The 18,866-nt window shown below is 51.7% G+C and overlaps 2 protein-coding genes across 5 annotated transcripts in view; one reads left to right on the plus strand and one right to left on the minus strand.

Moving 5' to 3' along the window:
- The window catches only part of Coa8 (cytochrome c oxidase assembly factor 8), a 28,042-nt gene extending 24,202 nt beyond the window's left edge, over positions 1-3,840 (minus strand). Inside the window, exon 1 of one of the 2 annotated variants that reach the window (XM_027946575.3) lies at positions 3,718-3,840. In XM_027946575.3, the coding sequence (XP_027802376.1) occupies positions 3,718-3,840 (123 nt within the window). Of the gene's footprint in view, positions 1-3,205; positions 3,485-3,717 lie in introns of those variants that run through there. The other variant, XM_027946573.3, reaches the window with a different exon arrangement.
- Bag5 (BAG cochaperone 5) lies at positions 2,881-9,146 on the plus strand. Of its 3 annotated transcripts, none has more exons than XM_027946572.3 (2): positions 2,881-2,900; positions 5,344-9,146. In XM_027946572.3, exon 2 carries the CDS (start codon positions 5,372-5,374, stop codon positions 6,713-6,715), a length of 1,344 nt encoding a protein of 447 aa, XP_027802373.1. In that variant the 5' UTR covers positions 2,881-2,900; positions 5,344-5,371; the 3' UTR covers positions 6,716-9,146. The 3 variants fall into 3 exon arrangements, with proteins under 3 accessions (XP_027802373.1, XP_027802372.1, XP_027802371.1); XM_027946571.2 differs by lacking the exon at positions 2,881-2,900 and adding an exon at positions 3,846-3,925; XM_027946570.2 differs by lacking the exon at positions 2,881-2,900 and adding an exon at positions 3,933-4,110.
- Positions 9,147-18,866: the final 9,720 nt, after the last annotated feature.

Raw genomic sequence — 18,866 nt, forward strand, 5'->3', positions numbered from 1 at the left:
TTACTCCTCTGAGCCTCAATTTCTTCTTCTATAAAACAAAAGGGCTGGGCTGGGGTTGTGGCTCCGCGATAGGGCACTTGCCTAGCATTGTGAGGCTCGGGGTTGAATCCTTAGCACCACATAAAAATAAATAAATAAAACTTTCTGATGTTAAACTGGTGTGTTCAACTACAACTAAAAAAAAAAAAAAAAAAACAGGGCTGAGAATGTAGCTAAGTGGTACAGGGTTTGCTTCATGAGGTTCAATTTCCAGTGCCATAAAACATCAATAGGCATGGTAGTATGCACCTGTATTCCCAGCTACTCAGGATTCTGAGATGGGAAGATCACTTGAGCCCAGGAGTTTGAGACCAGCCTGGGCAACATAGTCAGACCCTATCTCTTAATTTAAAAAAAATAATAAAAATACGCAGCAGGAGGTAGTGAGTTTCCAGAGAGAGGAAGAATTGACTCAGGACCAGCAGGTACTCTGGCTTACATGACAATAAAGAAGGTGCCAGAAAACAGCAAAGAGGGAAGTTTAGTTATGAACTACATGCTTCTTAAAGTCCTACCCCACTTTTCTCTATTACTAAAAAAGTCTTTTATTTTCTCTATTACTAAAAAAGTCTTTAAACCTCAGAATATCCATACCTGTAGGGGGCTGGGGATATAGCTAAGTTGGCAAAATGCTTGCCTCCCATGCACAAGGCCCTGGGTTCAATCACCAGCACCTCACATACACACACACACACACACAAAAAAAAAATCCATATCTGTAGTAGTTTATCCTGAGTTCCATTTCCTTCCTATGATGCTTATTCTGAATTGGCATGTAGGGGTTTGAAAAACATTCTCCTTAATGAAAACATGAGCAAATTTGTGAGACTGTGGTTCCATTACTGTTGTTTATAAATACTGTCTCCCCATGCTAAAGGACTATTTCTTTGTTCATTTTCAACCAAAAATTACTAGAACAACATTTTAAATTACCCTCCTCACATAGGATACACACATTCTCTACACACAGGCCTATGGCCTGAAGACATCAATCTGCTTTATTGAGCCTGAATTTCCACATCTGTAAAATGGGGATGATAAAAACACCTACTTCAAAAAACTGAGGGTATTAACTTAAAACAGAGCATGAAAACACTCGGTTGAATATTGGGCTGTGGCTATGGCTCAGTGCTAGAGCACTCTCCTGGCATGTGTGAAGCACTGGGTTCCATCCTCAGCACCACATAAAAATGAAATAAAGGTATTGTGCCCATCTACAACTAAAAAAATATATTAAAAAAAACAGAACTATAAGCAGTTGATGCATATAATGAAACCAGTGGTGCTCAAACTTGCACCACTCAAAAGACTCATCCTCAAGAATGCTGATAAGCAGGCTACGCTCCAGAACAATCATCTCGGAATCTTCTGGGAGTGAGCCCTAGTACTTTTTTCCTCCCCATACTAGAATGCTCTACCAATGTGCCACATCCCCATCCTTTTTTTAAATTTTGAGACAGGATTTCATTAAGTTGCCCAGAGGGCCTTGAAGTCGTGATCCTTTAGCCTAGTGGCTCTGATCACAGGTGTGTGCCATCATATCAAGCCCCAATACTACAGTATTACTTTTTTTTTTTTTTTTTTTAAGTACTAGAGTTGGAACTCAGAGCCTCAAGCATGCCAGGAAAGCGCTCTAATACCAAGCCACCTCCCCAGGCCTAAGTACTTACTTTTGGGTACTGGAAATTAAACCCAGGGGCACTTGGCTTTGAACATGCAATCCTCCTGCCTCAGCCTCCTGAGTCTCTGGGATTGCAGGCTTGCACCACCTGCCCAGCAGCCCTGAGTACTTCTTAAAGTCTTCCAGATTAATTTTAATGTGCAGACAAGTTTAAGAACTACTACATAGATACTACATGGATAAAAGTATAAGCAGGCACGGAGTAAATAAAGAACACTTTATTTAAGAGCTGTTTTTAAGTTGGGTTTGAAAGGAAGAGTGGTGCCTAATCCTTAAGATCTATAATCTTTTTAAACTGGTACCTAAGCCAGGCACAGTGGCATACACTTGTAATCCCATTTGTTGGACAAGCTGAGGCAGCGGGATCACAAGTTCAAAGCCAGCCTCAGCAAATTAGAGAGGCCCTAGGCAACTTCTAGAGATCCTGTCTCAAAATCTAAGAAGGGCAGGGGATGTGGCTTGGTGTTTAAGTACCCTGGGTTCAATCCCTAATATCAAAAAAAGAAACTGGGGGTTGGGGATGTGGCTCAGGCCATAGCGCGCTCGCCTGGCATGCGTGCGGCCCGGGTTCGATCCTCAGCACCACATACAAACAAAGATGTGTCCGCGGAAAAACTGAAAAATAAATATTAAAAATTCTCTCTCTCTCTCTCTCAAAAAAAAAAAAAAAAACAAGAAAGAAACTGGTGTCCAGAGATCAGAGATGGGAGTAAATTATGTAGGAACTGAAAGCCGGTCTCCTTTACTGCAGTGGAGGGCAAAGAATTAAAAACCATGCAGAGTAAGCTAGACATAGGGATTAAAATATAAGATCTACTTAGATAAAGAAAACGAGGTTTGCAACCTGTTACTTTCAAGATTTGATACTTATACTCAAAGTACCTAAGACAACAATCTCTCTGCGCTGCAGAAATTTAATTACTCAGGAAGCAACAAAGCTGGTAACAAACAGAGGAAATACAAACTGCCCTGAGGCAAAAACTGTTCCCTTAAGTGTCGTCCAACATAATGGAGCATTTAGATCCTAAATAAACAAGGCTCCAGTCTTCACGGTAGAACCAGGCAAGTTCTGACTCAGCCAGACGCCCCCCAGCCAGCGTCATCATGATCCCTCACCTTCCACAGAACAGGCAGTCCAACAGGTGAGCAGCACATCCGACTACCAGAGAACCAGACCCTGGTAAGACCTATTTTACTTTAAAAGAGGTATTCTGATCATGCAGAAATCCTTGTTAGGGTGCTGTTCTCTTTCTGTTTGTTTATACTGGGGAATGAACCCGGGGGCGCTTTACCACTGCGCTACACACCCAGCCCTTTTAAACATTTTTCATTTTGAGACAGGGCCTCGCTAAATTGCAAGGCTGGCCTGGAAATGGTCCTCCTGCCGCGGCCTCCGGAACTCCTGGGATTACGGGGCGCCAAGTGCCGGCCCGGGTGCTGTTTTTTCCAGCACTGGTTCACCACAGACGCCAGGGAAACCTTCACCTGGGCAGGTTCTTGGCTGAATCCACTGCGCCCTCCCAGCGCGCGCTCCGGCTGCTGGGGCACCCGGCCGCGCCACGGCGCAGGGGCTGGGTGGGTTCTGCCTCCTGAGGACGGCCGACTATGCGCACGCCCCGCGGACCGACCGTGGACGCGGTCGGGGGAACGGAGCCAGAGGCCGGGGCGGGGCCGGGGTGCGTCGCCCTGGCGATCGAGGTTCCACTGCAGACGGGGCGGAACTTCAAGGCGTGCTAAGAGCCCGCCCATTTACCAGGCCGACACGTTTTGCAGCCCTTAAATGGCTTTTTGTCCTTCCATAGTTACTGTTTGGCCACGCCTTCCGGCCGCCTTGGCCGCGGGTGACCCAGCTGCGGGAGCCCGGCCTAGTTCGCTGCGCACCGGGCTCCCGCAGGCCGGCTCCCGCTAAGGGGCGCTCCTCACAAACGCTGCGGGTTGAGGCCCGGGGCCACGCGGGCTCCCTCGGGCGGCGCCGTTCGCGCCCCCGCCCCGCTTACCCGGCTCGGCGCCACGTCCCCGCGCTCGGCGCCGCGATCCGGGGCAAGCCGCCGGCCGTGGCCCGCAAAGGCGCGGCAGAGAGGGGGGCCCAAGGCCCTCACAGCGCGCCGCGCGGCCGCCATGGTGCGTGCCTGCCGGCTCCCGCGCCGTACGACAGAGTCGCGACGGCGTGCGGGGCTGCCTTACGGCAGGTCCGCCGAGCTCTAGGTAAGGAGCGGCGCGGCCGACTATGCGCACGCCCCGCGGACCGACCGGCTGCGAGGGTGGTGCAGCTGGAGGGGCGGTGCCACGGGCTTTCCTCGGGCTGAGTGCTGCTCGGCCGGGGGAGGGGCGGGCCGCGGTGGCGCTGACGGAAGTGGAGGCGACGGAGCGCGATGGCGCCGGCGGCACAGGTGAGCGCCGTACGGCGGCGCGCGGGCCTCCCGCGCTGCGCCTATTGTGAGGTCAGGCAGCGGGCGGCGGGCCCGGCCGAGACGCGGGGAGCGGCCGCCGCGGCCAGTAGCTGCCGCCGCCGGCCCCTTCACCGGCCGCCCGGGTCAGGCCTAGCCGGGAGGGGCGAGGGGATGCAGCTGGGGGCCGCGATCCGGCGCCGCTCCCCGTGAAGGGCCGTCTGCCACCTCGCCGCCCGCCGCGGCAGCCAAGACCGCCGCTGCCCAGACCTCGGGGTAAAGCGCGGCGGGGGCGGGCGGGGGGCCTGCCCGGGCCCGGTGCCCCCGGGCCGGGCTTCGGTTGCCTGTCCTCGAGTGAGTCGTTTGGCCGAAACCCAAAAGCGGGGGAGATGCGCCCGGCCTTTGCGGACTTTTGATGGGCGGCGAGTGGCGGTAGCGCGCAGTGCCAGGTAGGGGGAGCGTGGCCACGGCCCGGAGGGCCGCCCGGGAGCCCGCGACGTGCGCTCGGCGTGGCCGCCCCTCGGTGCAGCCCGGCGCTCTGCGGGAGGTGCGTGAGGAGCCCAGGGGAGGGCTGGACACGCGAAAGGGGTGCGGAAGGGGTGCGGAAGGGCGCAGGGCTGGGCCTGCTCCTGCCCGGTGACTCCCGAAACGTGGGAGGGGTGGGTCCTGTGGGGGTTGGAGGCCCCTGCCGGATCCCAAAACAGCTTACGATCTGAAGACTTTTTGCTGGTCCTAAGGCAACAGTTGAGTTTATGAAGTCCGAATGCAGCCTCTATGGTTGAAGAAACTCGAAATTCACAGACCCAGAGCCCCAGCTCAGACTGGACTCTGAGTAACTGCTGTTCTTTAAACCATGTCCTGCCGAGCGCTGAGGTGGGTGGATAACAAACTCAAGGCCAGCCTTAGCAACTTAACGAGACCCTGTCTCTAAATAAAATACAAAAAAGGGCTGAGGAGGTGACTCAGTGGTTAAGCATCCCTGGGTTCAATCCCTGGTACCAAAACAAAACCACACCAGGTATTTTCAGGATAGGGACTTGGTAAGTCATTTCCCCTTCTGTACTTGAGTGTCTATTGGATCGCAGTGATAAGACCTTTTTTAATTTACAGGCAAGAGCCACCACACCAGGCAACTTAAGTGTGTCCTTTAAAAATGAGAATTGTGGAATGAATTAATATGATTTTCATTTTTCAGAGACTTTGTGCTATAATGTTATTTTTCTTATTATCTTTTAGTGCTTGTGAAACTGAACACTACAAAAGTATGGATATGGGAAACCAACATCCTTCTATTATTAGGCTTCAGGAAATCCAAAAGGAAGTAAAAAGCATAGAACAGCAAGTAATCGGCTTCAGTGGTCTGTCAGATGACAAGAATTATAAGAAACTGGAGAGGATTCTAACAAAACAACTCTTTGAAATAGATTCTGTGGATACAGAAGGAAAAGGAGACATTCAGCAGGCTAGGAAGAGGGCAGCACAGGAGACAGAACGCCTTCTCAAAGAGTTGGAGCAGAATGCAAACCACCCACACCGTATCGAAATACAGAACATCTTTAAGGAAGCCCAAGCCCTTGTAAAAGAGAAGATCGTGCCTTTTTACAGCGGAGGCAACTGTGTGACTGATGAATTTGAGGAAGGCCTCCAGGATATCATTCTGAGGCTGACACATGTTAAAACTGGAGGGAAGATCTCTTTACGGAAAGCAAGGTATCATACTCTAACCAAAATCTGTGCTGTGCAAGAGATTATTGAAGACTGCATGAAAAAGCAGCCTTCCCTGCCGCTTTCTGAGGATGCACATCCTTCTGTCGCCAAAATCAACTCTGTGATGTGCGAGGTGAACAAGGCCAGAGGCACTCTGATTGCACTTCTGATGGGAGTGGACAGTACTGAGACTTGCAGGCACTTATCATGTGTGCTCTCAGGCCTGATTGCTGATCTGGATGCTTTAGATGTTTGTGGGCGTACAGAAATCAGAAATTATCGGAGGGAGGTAGTCGAAGATATCAACAAATTATTGAAGTATTTGGATTTAGAAGAGGAAGCCGATACTACGTATGCATTTGACCTGGGTCAGAACCATTCCATTTTGAAAATAGAAAAGGTCCTCAAGAGGATGAGAGAAATAAAAAATGAACTTCTCCAACCTCAGAGTCCTCCTGAATTGTACCTGAGCTCCAAGACAGAACTGCAGGGTTTGATTGGACAGCTGGATGAGGTGAGTCTTGAAAAAAATCCCTGCATCCGGGAAGCCAGGAGAAGAGCGGTGATTGAAGTGCAAACTCTGATTACGTATGTTGACCTAAAGGAAGCCCTTGAAAAAAGGAAGCTATTTGCTTGTGAGGAGCACCCATCACATAAGGCGGTCTGGAATGTTCTTGGAAACCTGTCGGAGATCCAGGGGGAAGTCCTCTCCTTTGATGGAAATCGATCCGATAAGAACTACATCAGGCTGGAGGAGCTGCTGACCAAGCAGTTGCTGGCCCTGGATGCTGTGGACCCGCAGGGAGAAGAGAAGTGTAAGGCTGCCAGGAAACAGGCTGTGAAGCTCGCCCAGAACATCCTCAGCTATCTCGACCTGAAATCTGATGAGTGGGAGTACTAAAATTCCTGAGATCTCACATTGATCTTGCTGGTTTTGCACTTTATATAGACTTCTATGTATTTATAGAGAGCTTTCAGTTCATGGAGCCTACATGTGATTTATACGTGCATATCTCAATCTCAGTATTTATGATTTAAGCAAATTATATTCAGTATCTCTGCTGCTCTTGATGTTGCAAAACAAATGTCATTACAGCACATTAACTTTTCCATTTGGATCATTATCCAAACGATGTGGTGTGTTTTGTTTGGTTTGTGTTTTTTGTGTTTATTTTGTTTTGTGTGTTTTCACTCAGAACATGAAATAGAGGCAGCATTTGTGAGTTTTTAGGTGGGTGGTACAAGCATAAAATGCAGAAATTTCACAATCTAGGAATAGATGGAACCTTACATAATACTAGGGAAATTATGAGAAGGGGGAATTCGTTAAGTGGGAGTAAAGTCCTAGCACAAAAGCAGTACAACAATAATACTAAATGAACCAAAGGGGTTTTTTGTTGTTGTTGTTTTGTTTTGTTTTTGTTTTTTAATACAGGATTGGCCCTACCCAGTTTAATGGAGTGGGGTTTTTTATTTGGATTGTCTGTCCTTTCACGAACATTTTTGTTGAAAGAACAGTGTCTCTGCTTTCCTCCGTACTCTGTATTTTAGAGGGAATGAGTCTTATTTTTGTGTGTAGCACAAGGAAATTATGAAAGCCAAAGCCAAAAAACCTTTGGAGGCTGCACCAGAGAAGGGACAAAGCATCATTAATGCCTTCAAGTCATTCTGTTTGTAAGATCTGAACTTACAGTTTTCCTTAGTGATTAGAAAGGAGGGGAACATACAAATAAAACTAGTGGGCCTTTAAATAAAAGGCGACCTCCGCGCCTGTAGAGAATGAAACTGGAGTAGTTTACCAACATCAGGTTACACTGAAACTGAGCAGAAGCATCTGACTGTAGAAAATGAGGGATTTCTTCTGTTGGTTGATGCTGTAAAGCAGTCAGACCTGGTAAACACCCAGTCATCTTGGAATATCAGAGCAGAAACTCAGTAGCCCGGTGGGACGAGTGTATGTAGCTAGTCAGAGGAAGTTAACTGCTGCTACCAGCACTCTCAGTGCCACCTGTGCCTGGTGGGACATGTTACTGGTGTGGGAATTTCTCTGTTGCCTGAAAGAACCATTAGAATCTGTCAGGCATGAAGTTTTTTTCTTTTGCCAAATGGAATATATATTTCCATAAATACTTTCTGAGGATCCAGTTTTACAGTCACTTGCTAATGTGAGCAAAAGAATTCCCCCCAAATTCTGCAGTGCCTCGACAATGTGGGTCCCAGTCATAACTGACAGACCACTTTTTCTTTCACTAGATGATCCTGTGAGGGCACATCTTTTGAACCCTATGGGGTAACTATAGGGAAATTATCACTTTAAATAGCTAAAGTGTGACAGATAAAAGGAATGACGTTGAATACCTTGAAGGTGATGGAAGCATAGCTGTCATCTTCACTTTGACTCATTAGAAACCCTCCCTTTACCTTTCCTACTGGAAGTGTTCTAGAAGCATTGGAGCCTGGGGTCAAAGGCCAGTGGGGGTCTTCAGGCTGTGAGCCCCACCCACAGCAGGCCAGCTCCAGGCAGCAGCAGGCTCTCAGTGCAAGCCACTGGAATTCTCATTTAGGCCAAGTTGTTTTAGGATTGCTCTTCTGTATTATAATTTTGGAATGCTCTTAAATCTTGAGTTTTTAGATTATACCCACTGGGAAACCAAGGTTATACTATAATCACTTTAGGCATATCCTTCACTAGGTTCTGCTTAATTTTTAATTTTATTTTAAAGAGTCAAAATGCCAGCCTTTAGAAGGGTCCCATGAAAGCAGATTCCCCATCCCTTGGATGTGTTCTGTAAGGTGCAGAGATGTTTCCTGCCACTGAGCTTGGAGTCTGCCTGAGCACAGGATGCTGACCACCTCCCTGGGCTGGCTGAGGGTTTCATGTGGGTTCTTTTGGTCATGGAGATAATCATTTGACCTTGTGTGATAGGCATGGTTTTGTTTTGTTTCACTCTGTTCTAGTTCCTTATACCCAATTATCTTCTATAACAAGCCCTAGCAGATGCCAGACAGCTTCTCTCGTCCCTCTTAGGAGCATGTGTGTTGATGTGGGCTGCTGCATGTCATTTTTAATTTGGACTCATCACATTGTATTGTATTTTTATGATCTTTCGTGAAGAGACTCTGTACTACCAGTAAAATTTACTCTCCCAAAATGTGTGGCCTTGGGTCTGCATTAAACAATGTCATCCATGTTCATGCAAAAAAACGGCTGGGAATGTTTGCTTTCTTTACCCAACTCAGTGAGCTTTGCTTTCAGATTATCTTTGTCCAGAGAGATTCAAGTCAACCCTATGACAAAGCAGTTACTACAATAAATGTAATGAATGAGTCTACTAAGTGCAGTTTAATGCTTTATTTTGCTAAAATGCCTATATATTTGCTATAGTGGAATTCAATCGCTTTTTCTCGTTCGTTTTATTTTGCAGATTTCTACCTGGTTTTTGAAGGTCTAGGCTTCTGTACATGAAAAATTTTAACAGTTTTGCAGCTTTTTGTCTATTGGATATTCTTCCCTTAATAATTGGAGAAACGTTTGCCCATGGTTTTGATGTGTATACAGGTGTGTCTCCCCGTGTACTGGTTCCTGTCTTGCCCCTGTTACTGTATGACTGTTGTATTGGTATATCTAAAATAGCTCAGTATTATCTTGACATAGACAAATTAGTATTCCCTTAATTATTACTGAAATAAAACAAATCTCTTAGCTTCTCTTGGTGGTGGAGAAAGGATGCGAGTCCAAGGTGTGTTCTGTTCTCTGTTGGCCTCGTGTCCTTGTATATGTCACCTCTGTTGCTCCTGGGGGAGGAATTCTAATGCCTGGGTGGGTGAGGCATGGGGGTAGTAAGTTCCTTCGTATAGTTGGTGGCACTGCTGGGCAGAGGTGAGAATCCCTGGGTGCCCACCTCAACGGCCCAGGAAGTGTGTGTATGGCCGGTGTGGTTCATACTCTGCTCCCCGCTCCCTAACACTGCCCAAATTCTTAGCACAATGTGAACTGTATTTGAAGAAAACATCTCTGTAGTGTGGTTCTGGAAAGATCCTCTCCCTAAGAGGAGTCTTAAGCTGTGCTTTTAAAGGCACTTGCATCAACCCAAGTGGAAGTGTTGGACTCTGGTGCCTGCATGCCTGAACTGAGGACTTTTCAGGTCCCTCTGTGTGGTGGCCTGATTCCCAGGAGCCTTCACATGAGAGTGTGAACATCCTGTATCCAGCATTTTCCTGCCAGTGCCTCTGTCTCCTTGCCTCAATCTTCCTCCTTGTCCAGACAACAGAGGCAGCCTGTCTGGCCCTGCAATTGCTAAGAGACCAAAACTAAAAAGCAAGTTGCACAAAAGAATGTTGTCCCGCCACACACACACATACACCCCTGTGTGGTGGCAAACAGCACCACCCAGCAGCTCCAGAGGCTGAGGCAGAAGGGGGATCTTGAGTTCAAGGCCAGCCTTAGCAATCTAATGTGGTCCTGAACAACTCAGCAAGGCCCTGTCTCTAAATGAAATAAAAAGGGTTGGGCCCAGTGATTAGCACCCCTGGGTTCAATCCCCAGTAGGGGGTGGGGGGGATGCTGGGGGGTTGGAATTCCTGGTAAGTGCCATGCAGGTGAGTGGAGCAGGGCAGGCTCCTGTCATAGCACCTGCTATGCCTAGTGTGCTGAGATTCCCACAGCATGAGTCATACCTCACAGAAATGGCAGTGTCCTTTGGAGCTGGCTGCTCTGGGTGTTGCAAAAGGGAGTGGGTAAAATTCCAAGAAATCAGTGCTCCCACAGGCTGGTTGGGGATGGCATAGGAGGGGTCCTGGTGGGCCTGAATCCAGGCCCCTGGGTGTAGGCTTGAGGTCTCCCTTGTGGTCAGGATGCCTCTGAAGCCATATTTATCCCTGTGTTGTGGTCAGACGCCTCTTTTTCAAGCTCTTGTCCATTGAGTGTCTTCCAGGCCTGGTGAAGTGTCAGACATGAGGTCTCAGAGCCTTTCTGGTCTTGTCTCTGTTCCTGGGTTATTCCAAGACCCAGGAGGTCAGTTGTTCCTAGGAACTGCCTGCCTGAGGTCTCCTGGCTATGGAGAGGCTAACACAGCAGCTGAGAGAGGCTTGGTACACCCCCCCCCCCCCCAGAGGTGATTTCATTGGCTTGGGGTACAAACTTGATGTCAGGCATATGAAAACTCCCATGAGATCAGGCACTGTGGCAACTGCCTATAATCCTAGCAACTCAGGAGGCTGAAGCAGAAGGAGCACAAGTTCATGATCAGCCTGGGCAAGTTAGCAAGACCCTGTCTCAAAAAAATAAAAAGGCTGGGGATATAGTTCAGTGGCAGAGCACCCCAGTATGGGGGCAGGGGGGAACCAAAAGCAAAAGTCCTGTGAGTTTCTTGGTAGTTTCCTGAAGCCTCTTTCCAAATGAATGTTGCTGGTTCTCCTCCTTCTGAATCCTGGGGGGGGGGGGGGGGGGGGCGGGGTCTCAGGACATGGAACTTGGTGGTCCTAAGTGTGAGAGGAGGGGAGGGTCACCGCTGCCTTCCTGTTCATAGCCTGGGTCCCACTGCTTTTCCCAAAGCCCCCACCCATCCTTGGCCAGGTGTTCTGTGAGCTTCACCTTTCTCTACCTTTCAAGGCAAGAAGCTCACCTCTAGGCCCTGTAGCCTCAGGGCCTGCAGGAATGGGCAGTCACATGGCTGTGGATGAGTTGCATTTAGAAATGGTGTCCTCCACACCTGGCACGTGACAGGCACTTAGAAGATATTGCCGAGTAAACAGGTGGAAATCTGAACTCTTTTTGTGGTTTCTGGGGGTTAAACCCAGGGGCGTTTCACCACCAAGTCCCATTTCCAACCCTTTTGTTGTTGTCATTTTGGTTTGTTTTTGAGACAGGTTCTTGCTAAGTTGCTGAGGGTCTCAGTAATTTGCTGAGGCAGACCTTGGATTTGGGATCCTCCTGCCTCAGACTCCAGAGTTGCTGGGATTACAGATAGGCGCCACCCTGCCAGCAAAATCTCACTGAGGTGGTAGGATCACAAGTTCAAGGCCAGCCTTGGCAGCTGAGTGAGGCCCTAAGCAACTTAGTGAGACCTTGTCTCAAAAGTAAAAAAGGCTGGAGATGTGATTCTGTGGTAGAACACCCCTGGGTTCAATCCCCAGAACAATAATAATAAGAATCTCCAGTGCTCCGACAGCTTTGCCTAGTCTCCACTCAGGGCCTTTGCTCTCAGGATGCAGAGAGCCTTTTCTCTGCTGGACTCAGACGCTTCCCAGCACAGGACGTGGCACAGAGCACAGCCAAGTTTGGGGCAACTCCACCCATTCAAACAAATGCCTTCTGTCTGCCCATCAGGTGCCGGGCACAGAGGGAGCACAGCCAGCACTCGCACCCACTGTAGCAGGGACGGCACAAACGATGCCAACATAGGGCCACCACACAGGCCACATCTGATTGAGAAGTCTGGGAGGTTCCTGGCAGACAGTGAGCCACTGTGCAAAGTGCAGGGCTTCTCTTTGCAGAAGGGCGTCCCCAAGTCCATTGCAGTGCAGTCAAGATGAAATTCACACACATCCCTGAGGTGACCACCCGGTGTTGATAAGGGCACCTCCTGCCTCTGGGGCGGCTGTGGCAGTGTGTCCATGACCAAGGGCCCAACCCAGCAGGGGCAGCGGGTGGTACAGTAAGGCTGCTACCAGAGTGCTGTGTGGTATGGGTGCTTGGGGACCAGGAAGGGGGAGCCAGCACCAAGAGCTGCCAGGGCAGGGGGAGGGCCAGGCCCAGAGATCAGAGGGACAGAAAGCAGGTTCCTCACTGGGCTGGGGGGAGGGAGGGAAGATGGAGTGAAGAATAGGTTTGAGAGCCTGGGGACAGAGTGGGCTGAACTCCAGCTGTGAGGACAGGGCAGCCATCAGTGGGTTTAGCCCAGGGAGTGAAGGGGCCACACTGCCCTTGGGACCAGAGAGCATCAACAATGCCTCCAACTGGCCTCATCCCAGTCCCCACCCACTGCTCCCAAATGATAGCAGCCAGACCAGCAGGGGACACTCCACCCCTTGAGCCTTGCTGCAGGTGCCAGCTTCAGGTGACACGGGAGCCCCCAACCCCCAAAGGACTGCCCCCACCGCTGGTCCCACAGGCCTGGGGCTGACAGCTGGCCCTGGTGTGACACACCAGGTGGATGGGCTCTTGTCCTCAGGAGTCCCAACTCCACCCACAGCTGCAGAGAGCTGAGCTCAGCCGCCTATGTGCGCTGCCTTGGGGGAGGCTGGAGGTGGCTGTCATAGATCCTGGAGCTTCCACTGGGAGGGGCGAGCACATGACTTACCCAGAACCCTCCTGCAAGTGGGAGGGAGAAAGGCTGTGAGCTCTGTGGACAGGCTCCTGAGAACCCAGACTGAGCAGAGAGCCAGCAGCAAGCTGAGCACCTATTGCATGAGGATGTGGCCTCAGACATGTGCCCCACCCTAGGCCCCACCCTCTGGAACCCACTGCTGCCCTTCTCCTTCCCTCAGAGCCCACCAGGCCTCACACTGTCTCTGCCACTGGACTTTCCTCCTAGAAGGCCTGGGGTCTGCCTGTCCCCTCTTTTGGTGTCAGCCTGAGGACTCCAGGCTGAGAACCGGACGGAGGGGCTGTGGTGGCTCAGTGTCCCCCTAGGCCTGGAGGGAGGGAGGGAGTGTGTCTGTCTCGAGGAGCCCAGTGGCTTGACAGTGATAACAGTCAGAGACCGCCCATCCCTATGTGGCAGTGTGACCTTATGCTTTGAAGGTAGCCCTTGCTCCTCTGCCACTGCAACTTATTTTAAAGTGGACATGTTTCCTTCTCTTCCTCTCTGCCTGCTCCTCCCTAATCTCCCCTCCCTCATCTCAGGATTACCTTTCTTCTCCATCCTAGGTAGAGCTATCTGTCCCTGAGCACACACCCACCATAGGAACAAGTTATCCTGACTTTGGGGATGGCACCAGAAGATCTCTGAAATGACTGTCCCAAATAAACAAGTGAATCACAACTCCAGACTGAGCACGTGGAATGAAATATCTGTTAAAACCCCTTGTTCCTGCTGATGGGCAGAATTGCAGCCTGTGAGACAGGAGTCCCCTGTGTTTTTCCTTTATTAACAAAGCAATAAACCTTTTTCCTTTTTCTCAAAACCATGTCTTCATTATTGGATTTGCATCAGGGACAAGGATCGAGCTTTTGGCAACACCTAGGTGCTGGCAGATTTCTCTGACCCTGACTTTCCCAGCCAGCCTGGTAAGAGAAGGAACCATCTCTATTTAATTTAGGAAAAGAAGACATTTTCATAACTAAGTTCATGAAAAGTTTACACACTCTGCACCTGCCATGTGCTCGGCTCCCTGCTCCCAAATCCACCTCCATCATTTCCCCCACCCAGTGAGCATGTGCCTGTCAGAGAAGCCCTGCGTCTCCAGCGCCCACACCTCAGGGCACCTGGCATACCCCACCATGCTGCCTGCACCCACTCTAGAACCACCTCAGAGCTGTGCTTACTGAGGCTCCAGGTGGCCAGGGTGAGACAGAGAGGCCTTTGTCTCACTGTGGCCAGACAGGAGGACAGGGGGCTGGGCTGTCTTCCTTGCCACCCCCTGTTGATTCCTCCACCCCTTGCAGCAGGTAGGACCCAGCGCACCTGTCTGGAGGTGGGGGCAGTGCACAAGGGCTGCTGAATGAGTAGTCAGCTTTCTAGGTGCTGGAGACACCAGCTGCCCATCCTCTCCTCCAGGAGTAAAGGACACCAGCCCACGGGTCCCCTTGCTCTGTTTCCACAGCACTGGCCTGGGCCTGCCATTCCCTGTGTGAGCTTCATGCCCTGGCTCAGGGCTGCCTTCCCAGCTCCTTCCCCATGGAACACAGCTGGGAGTGGGCCAGGTTCACCCCATGCTGCTGCCACATGGGCACCCACACTCTGCTCAATTGAGCTTTGTGGACAAGTGGGTGGGGCACACAGGAGGCCACTGCTGAGCTGGAGGGGGAGATAGGTCTGGGGCGAGGCAGGTTCAGGTAGGTCCAAGCCACCAGGGCCAAGGAGGGGTCAGGAAGTCTCTGGAGGGAGCAGGAGCTAAGGAGGCCTGTGTTCTGGCAGGATGGAGGCTCCAGTCAACCCTGTTCCCACAGAGGCTGTGCTGGGGAAAGAGGCCAGCAGAGCTGGGGCGGCAAGGTCAGGGGGGTCAGGCCAGGTGAGAAGGGAAGGAGCCCTGGGATGCACACTATGACCTTCTCTGTCACCTCATCTTTCCAGACAAGCCCAAGGTAGGGAAGGTGCCCAGCAAGGTGTCCGTGGTCTAGATGGCAAGTGGCAGAGGCCAAGTGGGGCTGGCTAAAAGCAAGGACAGGGAGGCACCTGCCCCCACTGCTCCTTGCATGGCCTTTCCCCAGTTCTGCAGGCTGAACTGTGAGGGCCCCATGCTCTCGCTCACTGGGTGGAGGCTGGTATGAAGGGCCAGCAAAGGTCCCTGAGGCCACTCTCACGACTGCTGTATCCAGACACTCTGGTCACCAATGGAGGGTGAAAAGTGGCACAGCTAGTGCTTGGTCTTGGCCAACACACCCTGAAAGGGGCAGCTCCTGAGTTGGGGCTTCAGAGTAACAGCCCAGAGGCCAAGCAAGCCACTGCAGCTGGCCTCATATAGCAGAGCCCTGCACTCCACCCCACTGCATCCTTGGCTTCGGCTAGTCAGTCACTTCAGCTAGTCACTTCAGCTAGTCATTAACTGAAGCTGAGGATGCAGCTGGGGTGGAGTGTGGGGCTTTGCTGACTAGGTCACCTCATGACCCTGAGGACATGAAACTGCTTTGTTTCTGTCTGCACCCCTAGCACCTGACTCAACAAATACCTGTTGAATGAACCCATGCCTGCACACAGGAAGTGCTGTGGGACGGGGCAGGAGCTGGGTGACCACCAGAGGCCTCCTGCATTCATTCAGCAAACCCCCACAGACCTTTGTCCTGTGGAGATATCAGGGGCCAGCAGGAATGGCAGTTTCAGACCTGGAGACAAGGCAGGCATGGTCCTGACCACACAGGGAGGTGCAGCAAGTACTGTGCAGAGGAGAGGATAAGGTGTGCCCTGCAATGGGCCACAGACTACCAAAGGGGCCACCTGCCCAGGGGAGTCAGAGAAGGCCCCTCCTGGGGCAGACCCTCTACAGAGGCCAGCAGGGTGGGAGGCCTTCTAGTTGGGGTAGCTGCCATGCAAAGGCCAAGAGCCAGGCCAGCACACTGGAGGGCCTGGAAGAACCCAGAGCAGGGACATACTGAAGCTGGCAGAGCCCCCAGGGTGCTGCCCCCGGTGAGCAGCAGGGATTTGGGAAGGACTGGTCATTATGTCCACAGCTCCTCTCACAGCAGCAGGCCAGGGGATCAGGGTGGCAAGAGGCAGGACAGAGATCCAAGGGAGAGGATTTGGGGATCATTGGGACAGAACCTTGGGATGGGCCTCCCAAGGTCTGGCCTTCCAGACAGGGTCTAGTCATGGGGACAGGGTCACCTTAGCAGATGAAGGGTGCCAGGTGTGGTGGCACATACTTGTGATCACAGGTACTTGGGAGGCTTAGGTAGGAAAATCACAAATTTGAGGTCAGCATCAGCAACTTAGTGAGACTCAACCTAAAAATAAAATTAAAAATAGCTTGGGGCTGGGGATGTGGCTCAAGCGGTAACGTGCTAGCCTGGCATGCACGGGGCACTGGGTTCAATCCTCAGCACCACATAAAAATAAAAAAATAAAGATGTTGTGTCCACCGAAAACTGAAACATAAATTTTAAAAAATTCTCTCTCTTCTCTCTCTCTTAAAAAAAAAAAAAAAATAGCCAGGCGTGCGGCCCACGCCTGTAATCCCAGCAGCTCTGGAGGCTGAGGTAGGAGAATCCTGAGTTCAAAGCCAGCCTCAGCAATAATGGGGAACTAAGTGAGGCCCTGTCTCTAAATAAAATACAAAATAGGGCTGGGGATGTGGCTCAGTGGTCAAGTGCCCCTGAGTTCAGTAGCCACACTCCAAAATAAAAAAATAAAATAAAATAAAGAGCTGGGGATGTAGCTCAGTGATAGAACCCTTGCCTGGCATGTGTGAGGCCCTGGGTTTCCACCCAAGTACCCCACCCCATGCACACAAAAGGTGCAAAGAATCTCAAGGCACAGATCCAGGTGCAGCCCTTGGTCCTGGGATGGCGAGCTGCCTGGCTATCTTCTCCTGGGCTGAGGTCTGCTCTCAGCATTGTGTATGGGTCACTCAAAGCAGTGGCCCTCAGGCCCTGGGTGCGTGTACTCCACTTCCTCTGAGGATTCCAGTTTCCACCTTCATGGGGAAGGGCATCTTCCAGCCCTCACTCCTGATTAGGTCACCCCAAAGAAGGGCAGGGGCCATATAAGGGCCAGCGGAAGTGGGTTAGCAGAAGAAACTGTAAAGACCCTGAGACCAGAGCCAGGTGGACAGTCAGGTGAGTCTGTAGGGAGGGGTCCCTGGGGCCTCTGCGTGGGGAAACAGTGTGGGCAGGGTCACCTCCCAGGCCAGAGGCTCCCTACCAAGAACAGCCAGGCACAGGCACCCCTCTGGCACTGGGTACTCTCTGGCCTCACCCTTAGTAGCCGCTCCAAGTCTGACCCAGTGACTTTTGCCATGGATATTTATACAGGTGCTGCCTGTAGAGGCGGTCCTTCTAGGTGACAGTGCAAGGACCGGGGCCTGTAAGGGGTAGGGCCCGCAGTCCAGGCTCTTCTGTCTGCCTGAGCCCCACTGCCCCCTGGCACCTGCAGTGACAAGTGTCAGCTCTGGCCAGGCCAGTGGGAGAGAGAGGACTCCAGACAGAGCTAACCACACCCCACCCTCCACCAGCCTGCCCTGCAGGATAGCTCACCGGCACAGAATTTGGAGCCCTTTGACCTTGGAACGCCCCCCAACAAGGCACACATGCCCCTCTGAGCCCCTACCTGCCTACCTCATTCTTTCATGGAAGCCACCAGGTGGCGCCTGAGGCCATGCTTTGCTAAGCCAGGGCACTGGAAGTGGTCTAGGGCCAGAAGGCTGGTGCAGCTGTCATGCCTGGGCCACCGCCAGGTGCACCTGTCCTAGCTAGTGGAGGACAGGTGGCCATGGTACCACATGTGCTGCAGCTTCTGTGTCTGGAGGTGGATAGCACTTGAGCTGGGCTTCTGGTGACCACCTGCTGCACTCATGTTGGCATGGAGCCCCTGCAGACCTCGCAGTTCTGACCCTTTGAACTACCTTCACTTGGCCACAGGGTACCACTTCAGGCCTGCCACACCAGCTTCCAGAAGGCCCACGTGGTACCACTGCTATAGGTGGCAGTGGCCTGAAGCCTGGCGGGCAAGAATACATCCTTCCCCAGGTGGGACCTGTCTGCCCCACGTCTCTGCACAGGCTGGAACCCTTGTCTGGCTTCTGACTTTCCTTCCTGGGTAATTTGTGCTCTTTGCCCAAACCAAATGCCACCTCTGAAAGAAGACTTCAATGACCTCCCCAGCCCTGGCCCTGTGTGCCAGGCTCACCCGGCTGTGTGATGCTCTGCCTCTGACAGATGCCCCAAAGCTGGACTATCCTATCCAATCCTGGGTCCTTGGGGCAGTGAGCCCGTCATGCACCATGGGTTGGGAGTTGAGACTGGAGGGCTGAGAGGGTCCATGAAACTGGAGGGAAGAAAGGGGCTGAAGACCTGGGGCACAGGGACTGGGAACTGGTCTAGCCTGGCATCAGGAAGGCTGCCTGAGGTGACAGGGAAAGGAAGGGATGGTCTCCACCCTGCACAGGCCTCTCCCCACGCTACTGGGTCTCCAGGGGCCCTAGAGAGCCTTGTTGTACGGCAGGCCTCAGTTCCCCTGCAGCAGATGTGGAACAATCAGGCCTTGAAGGACCTGTTGTGTGCCGGCATGGTCCCCATATGACACAGTGGGCTTGGCAGCTCAGGGGAGAGTGCACAGGCAAGGAGTCATGTCCACAGCATGCCTGTGAGGCCCACTCTACACTGCCCCAAACACCTGGATGCTGCAGGGTGTATAGGACAAAAGCATTGCCCCAGCAGCCTCGCTTTCTCCCGTGGG

The sequence above is a fragment of the Marmota flaviventris genome, chromosome 2 (genome assembly GCF_047511675.1).
Source record: "Marmota flaviventris isolate mMarFla1 chromosome 2, mMarFla1.hap1, whole genome shotgun sequence".
NCBI classification, from domain to species: Eukaryota; Metazoa; Chordata; class Mammalia; order Rodentia; family Sciuridae; genus Marmota; species Marmota flaviventris.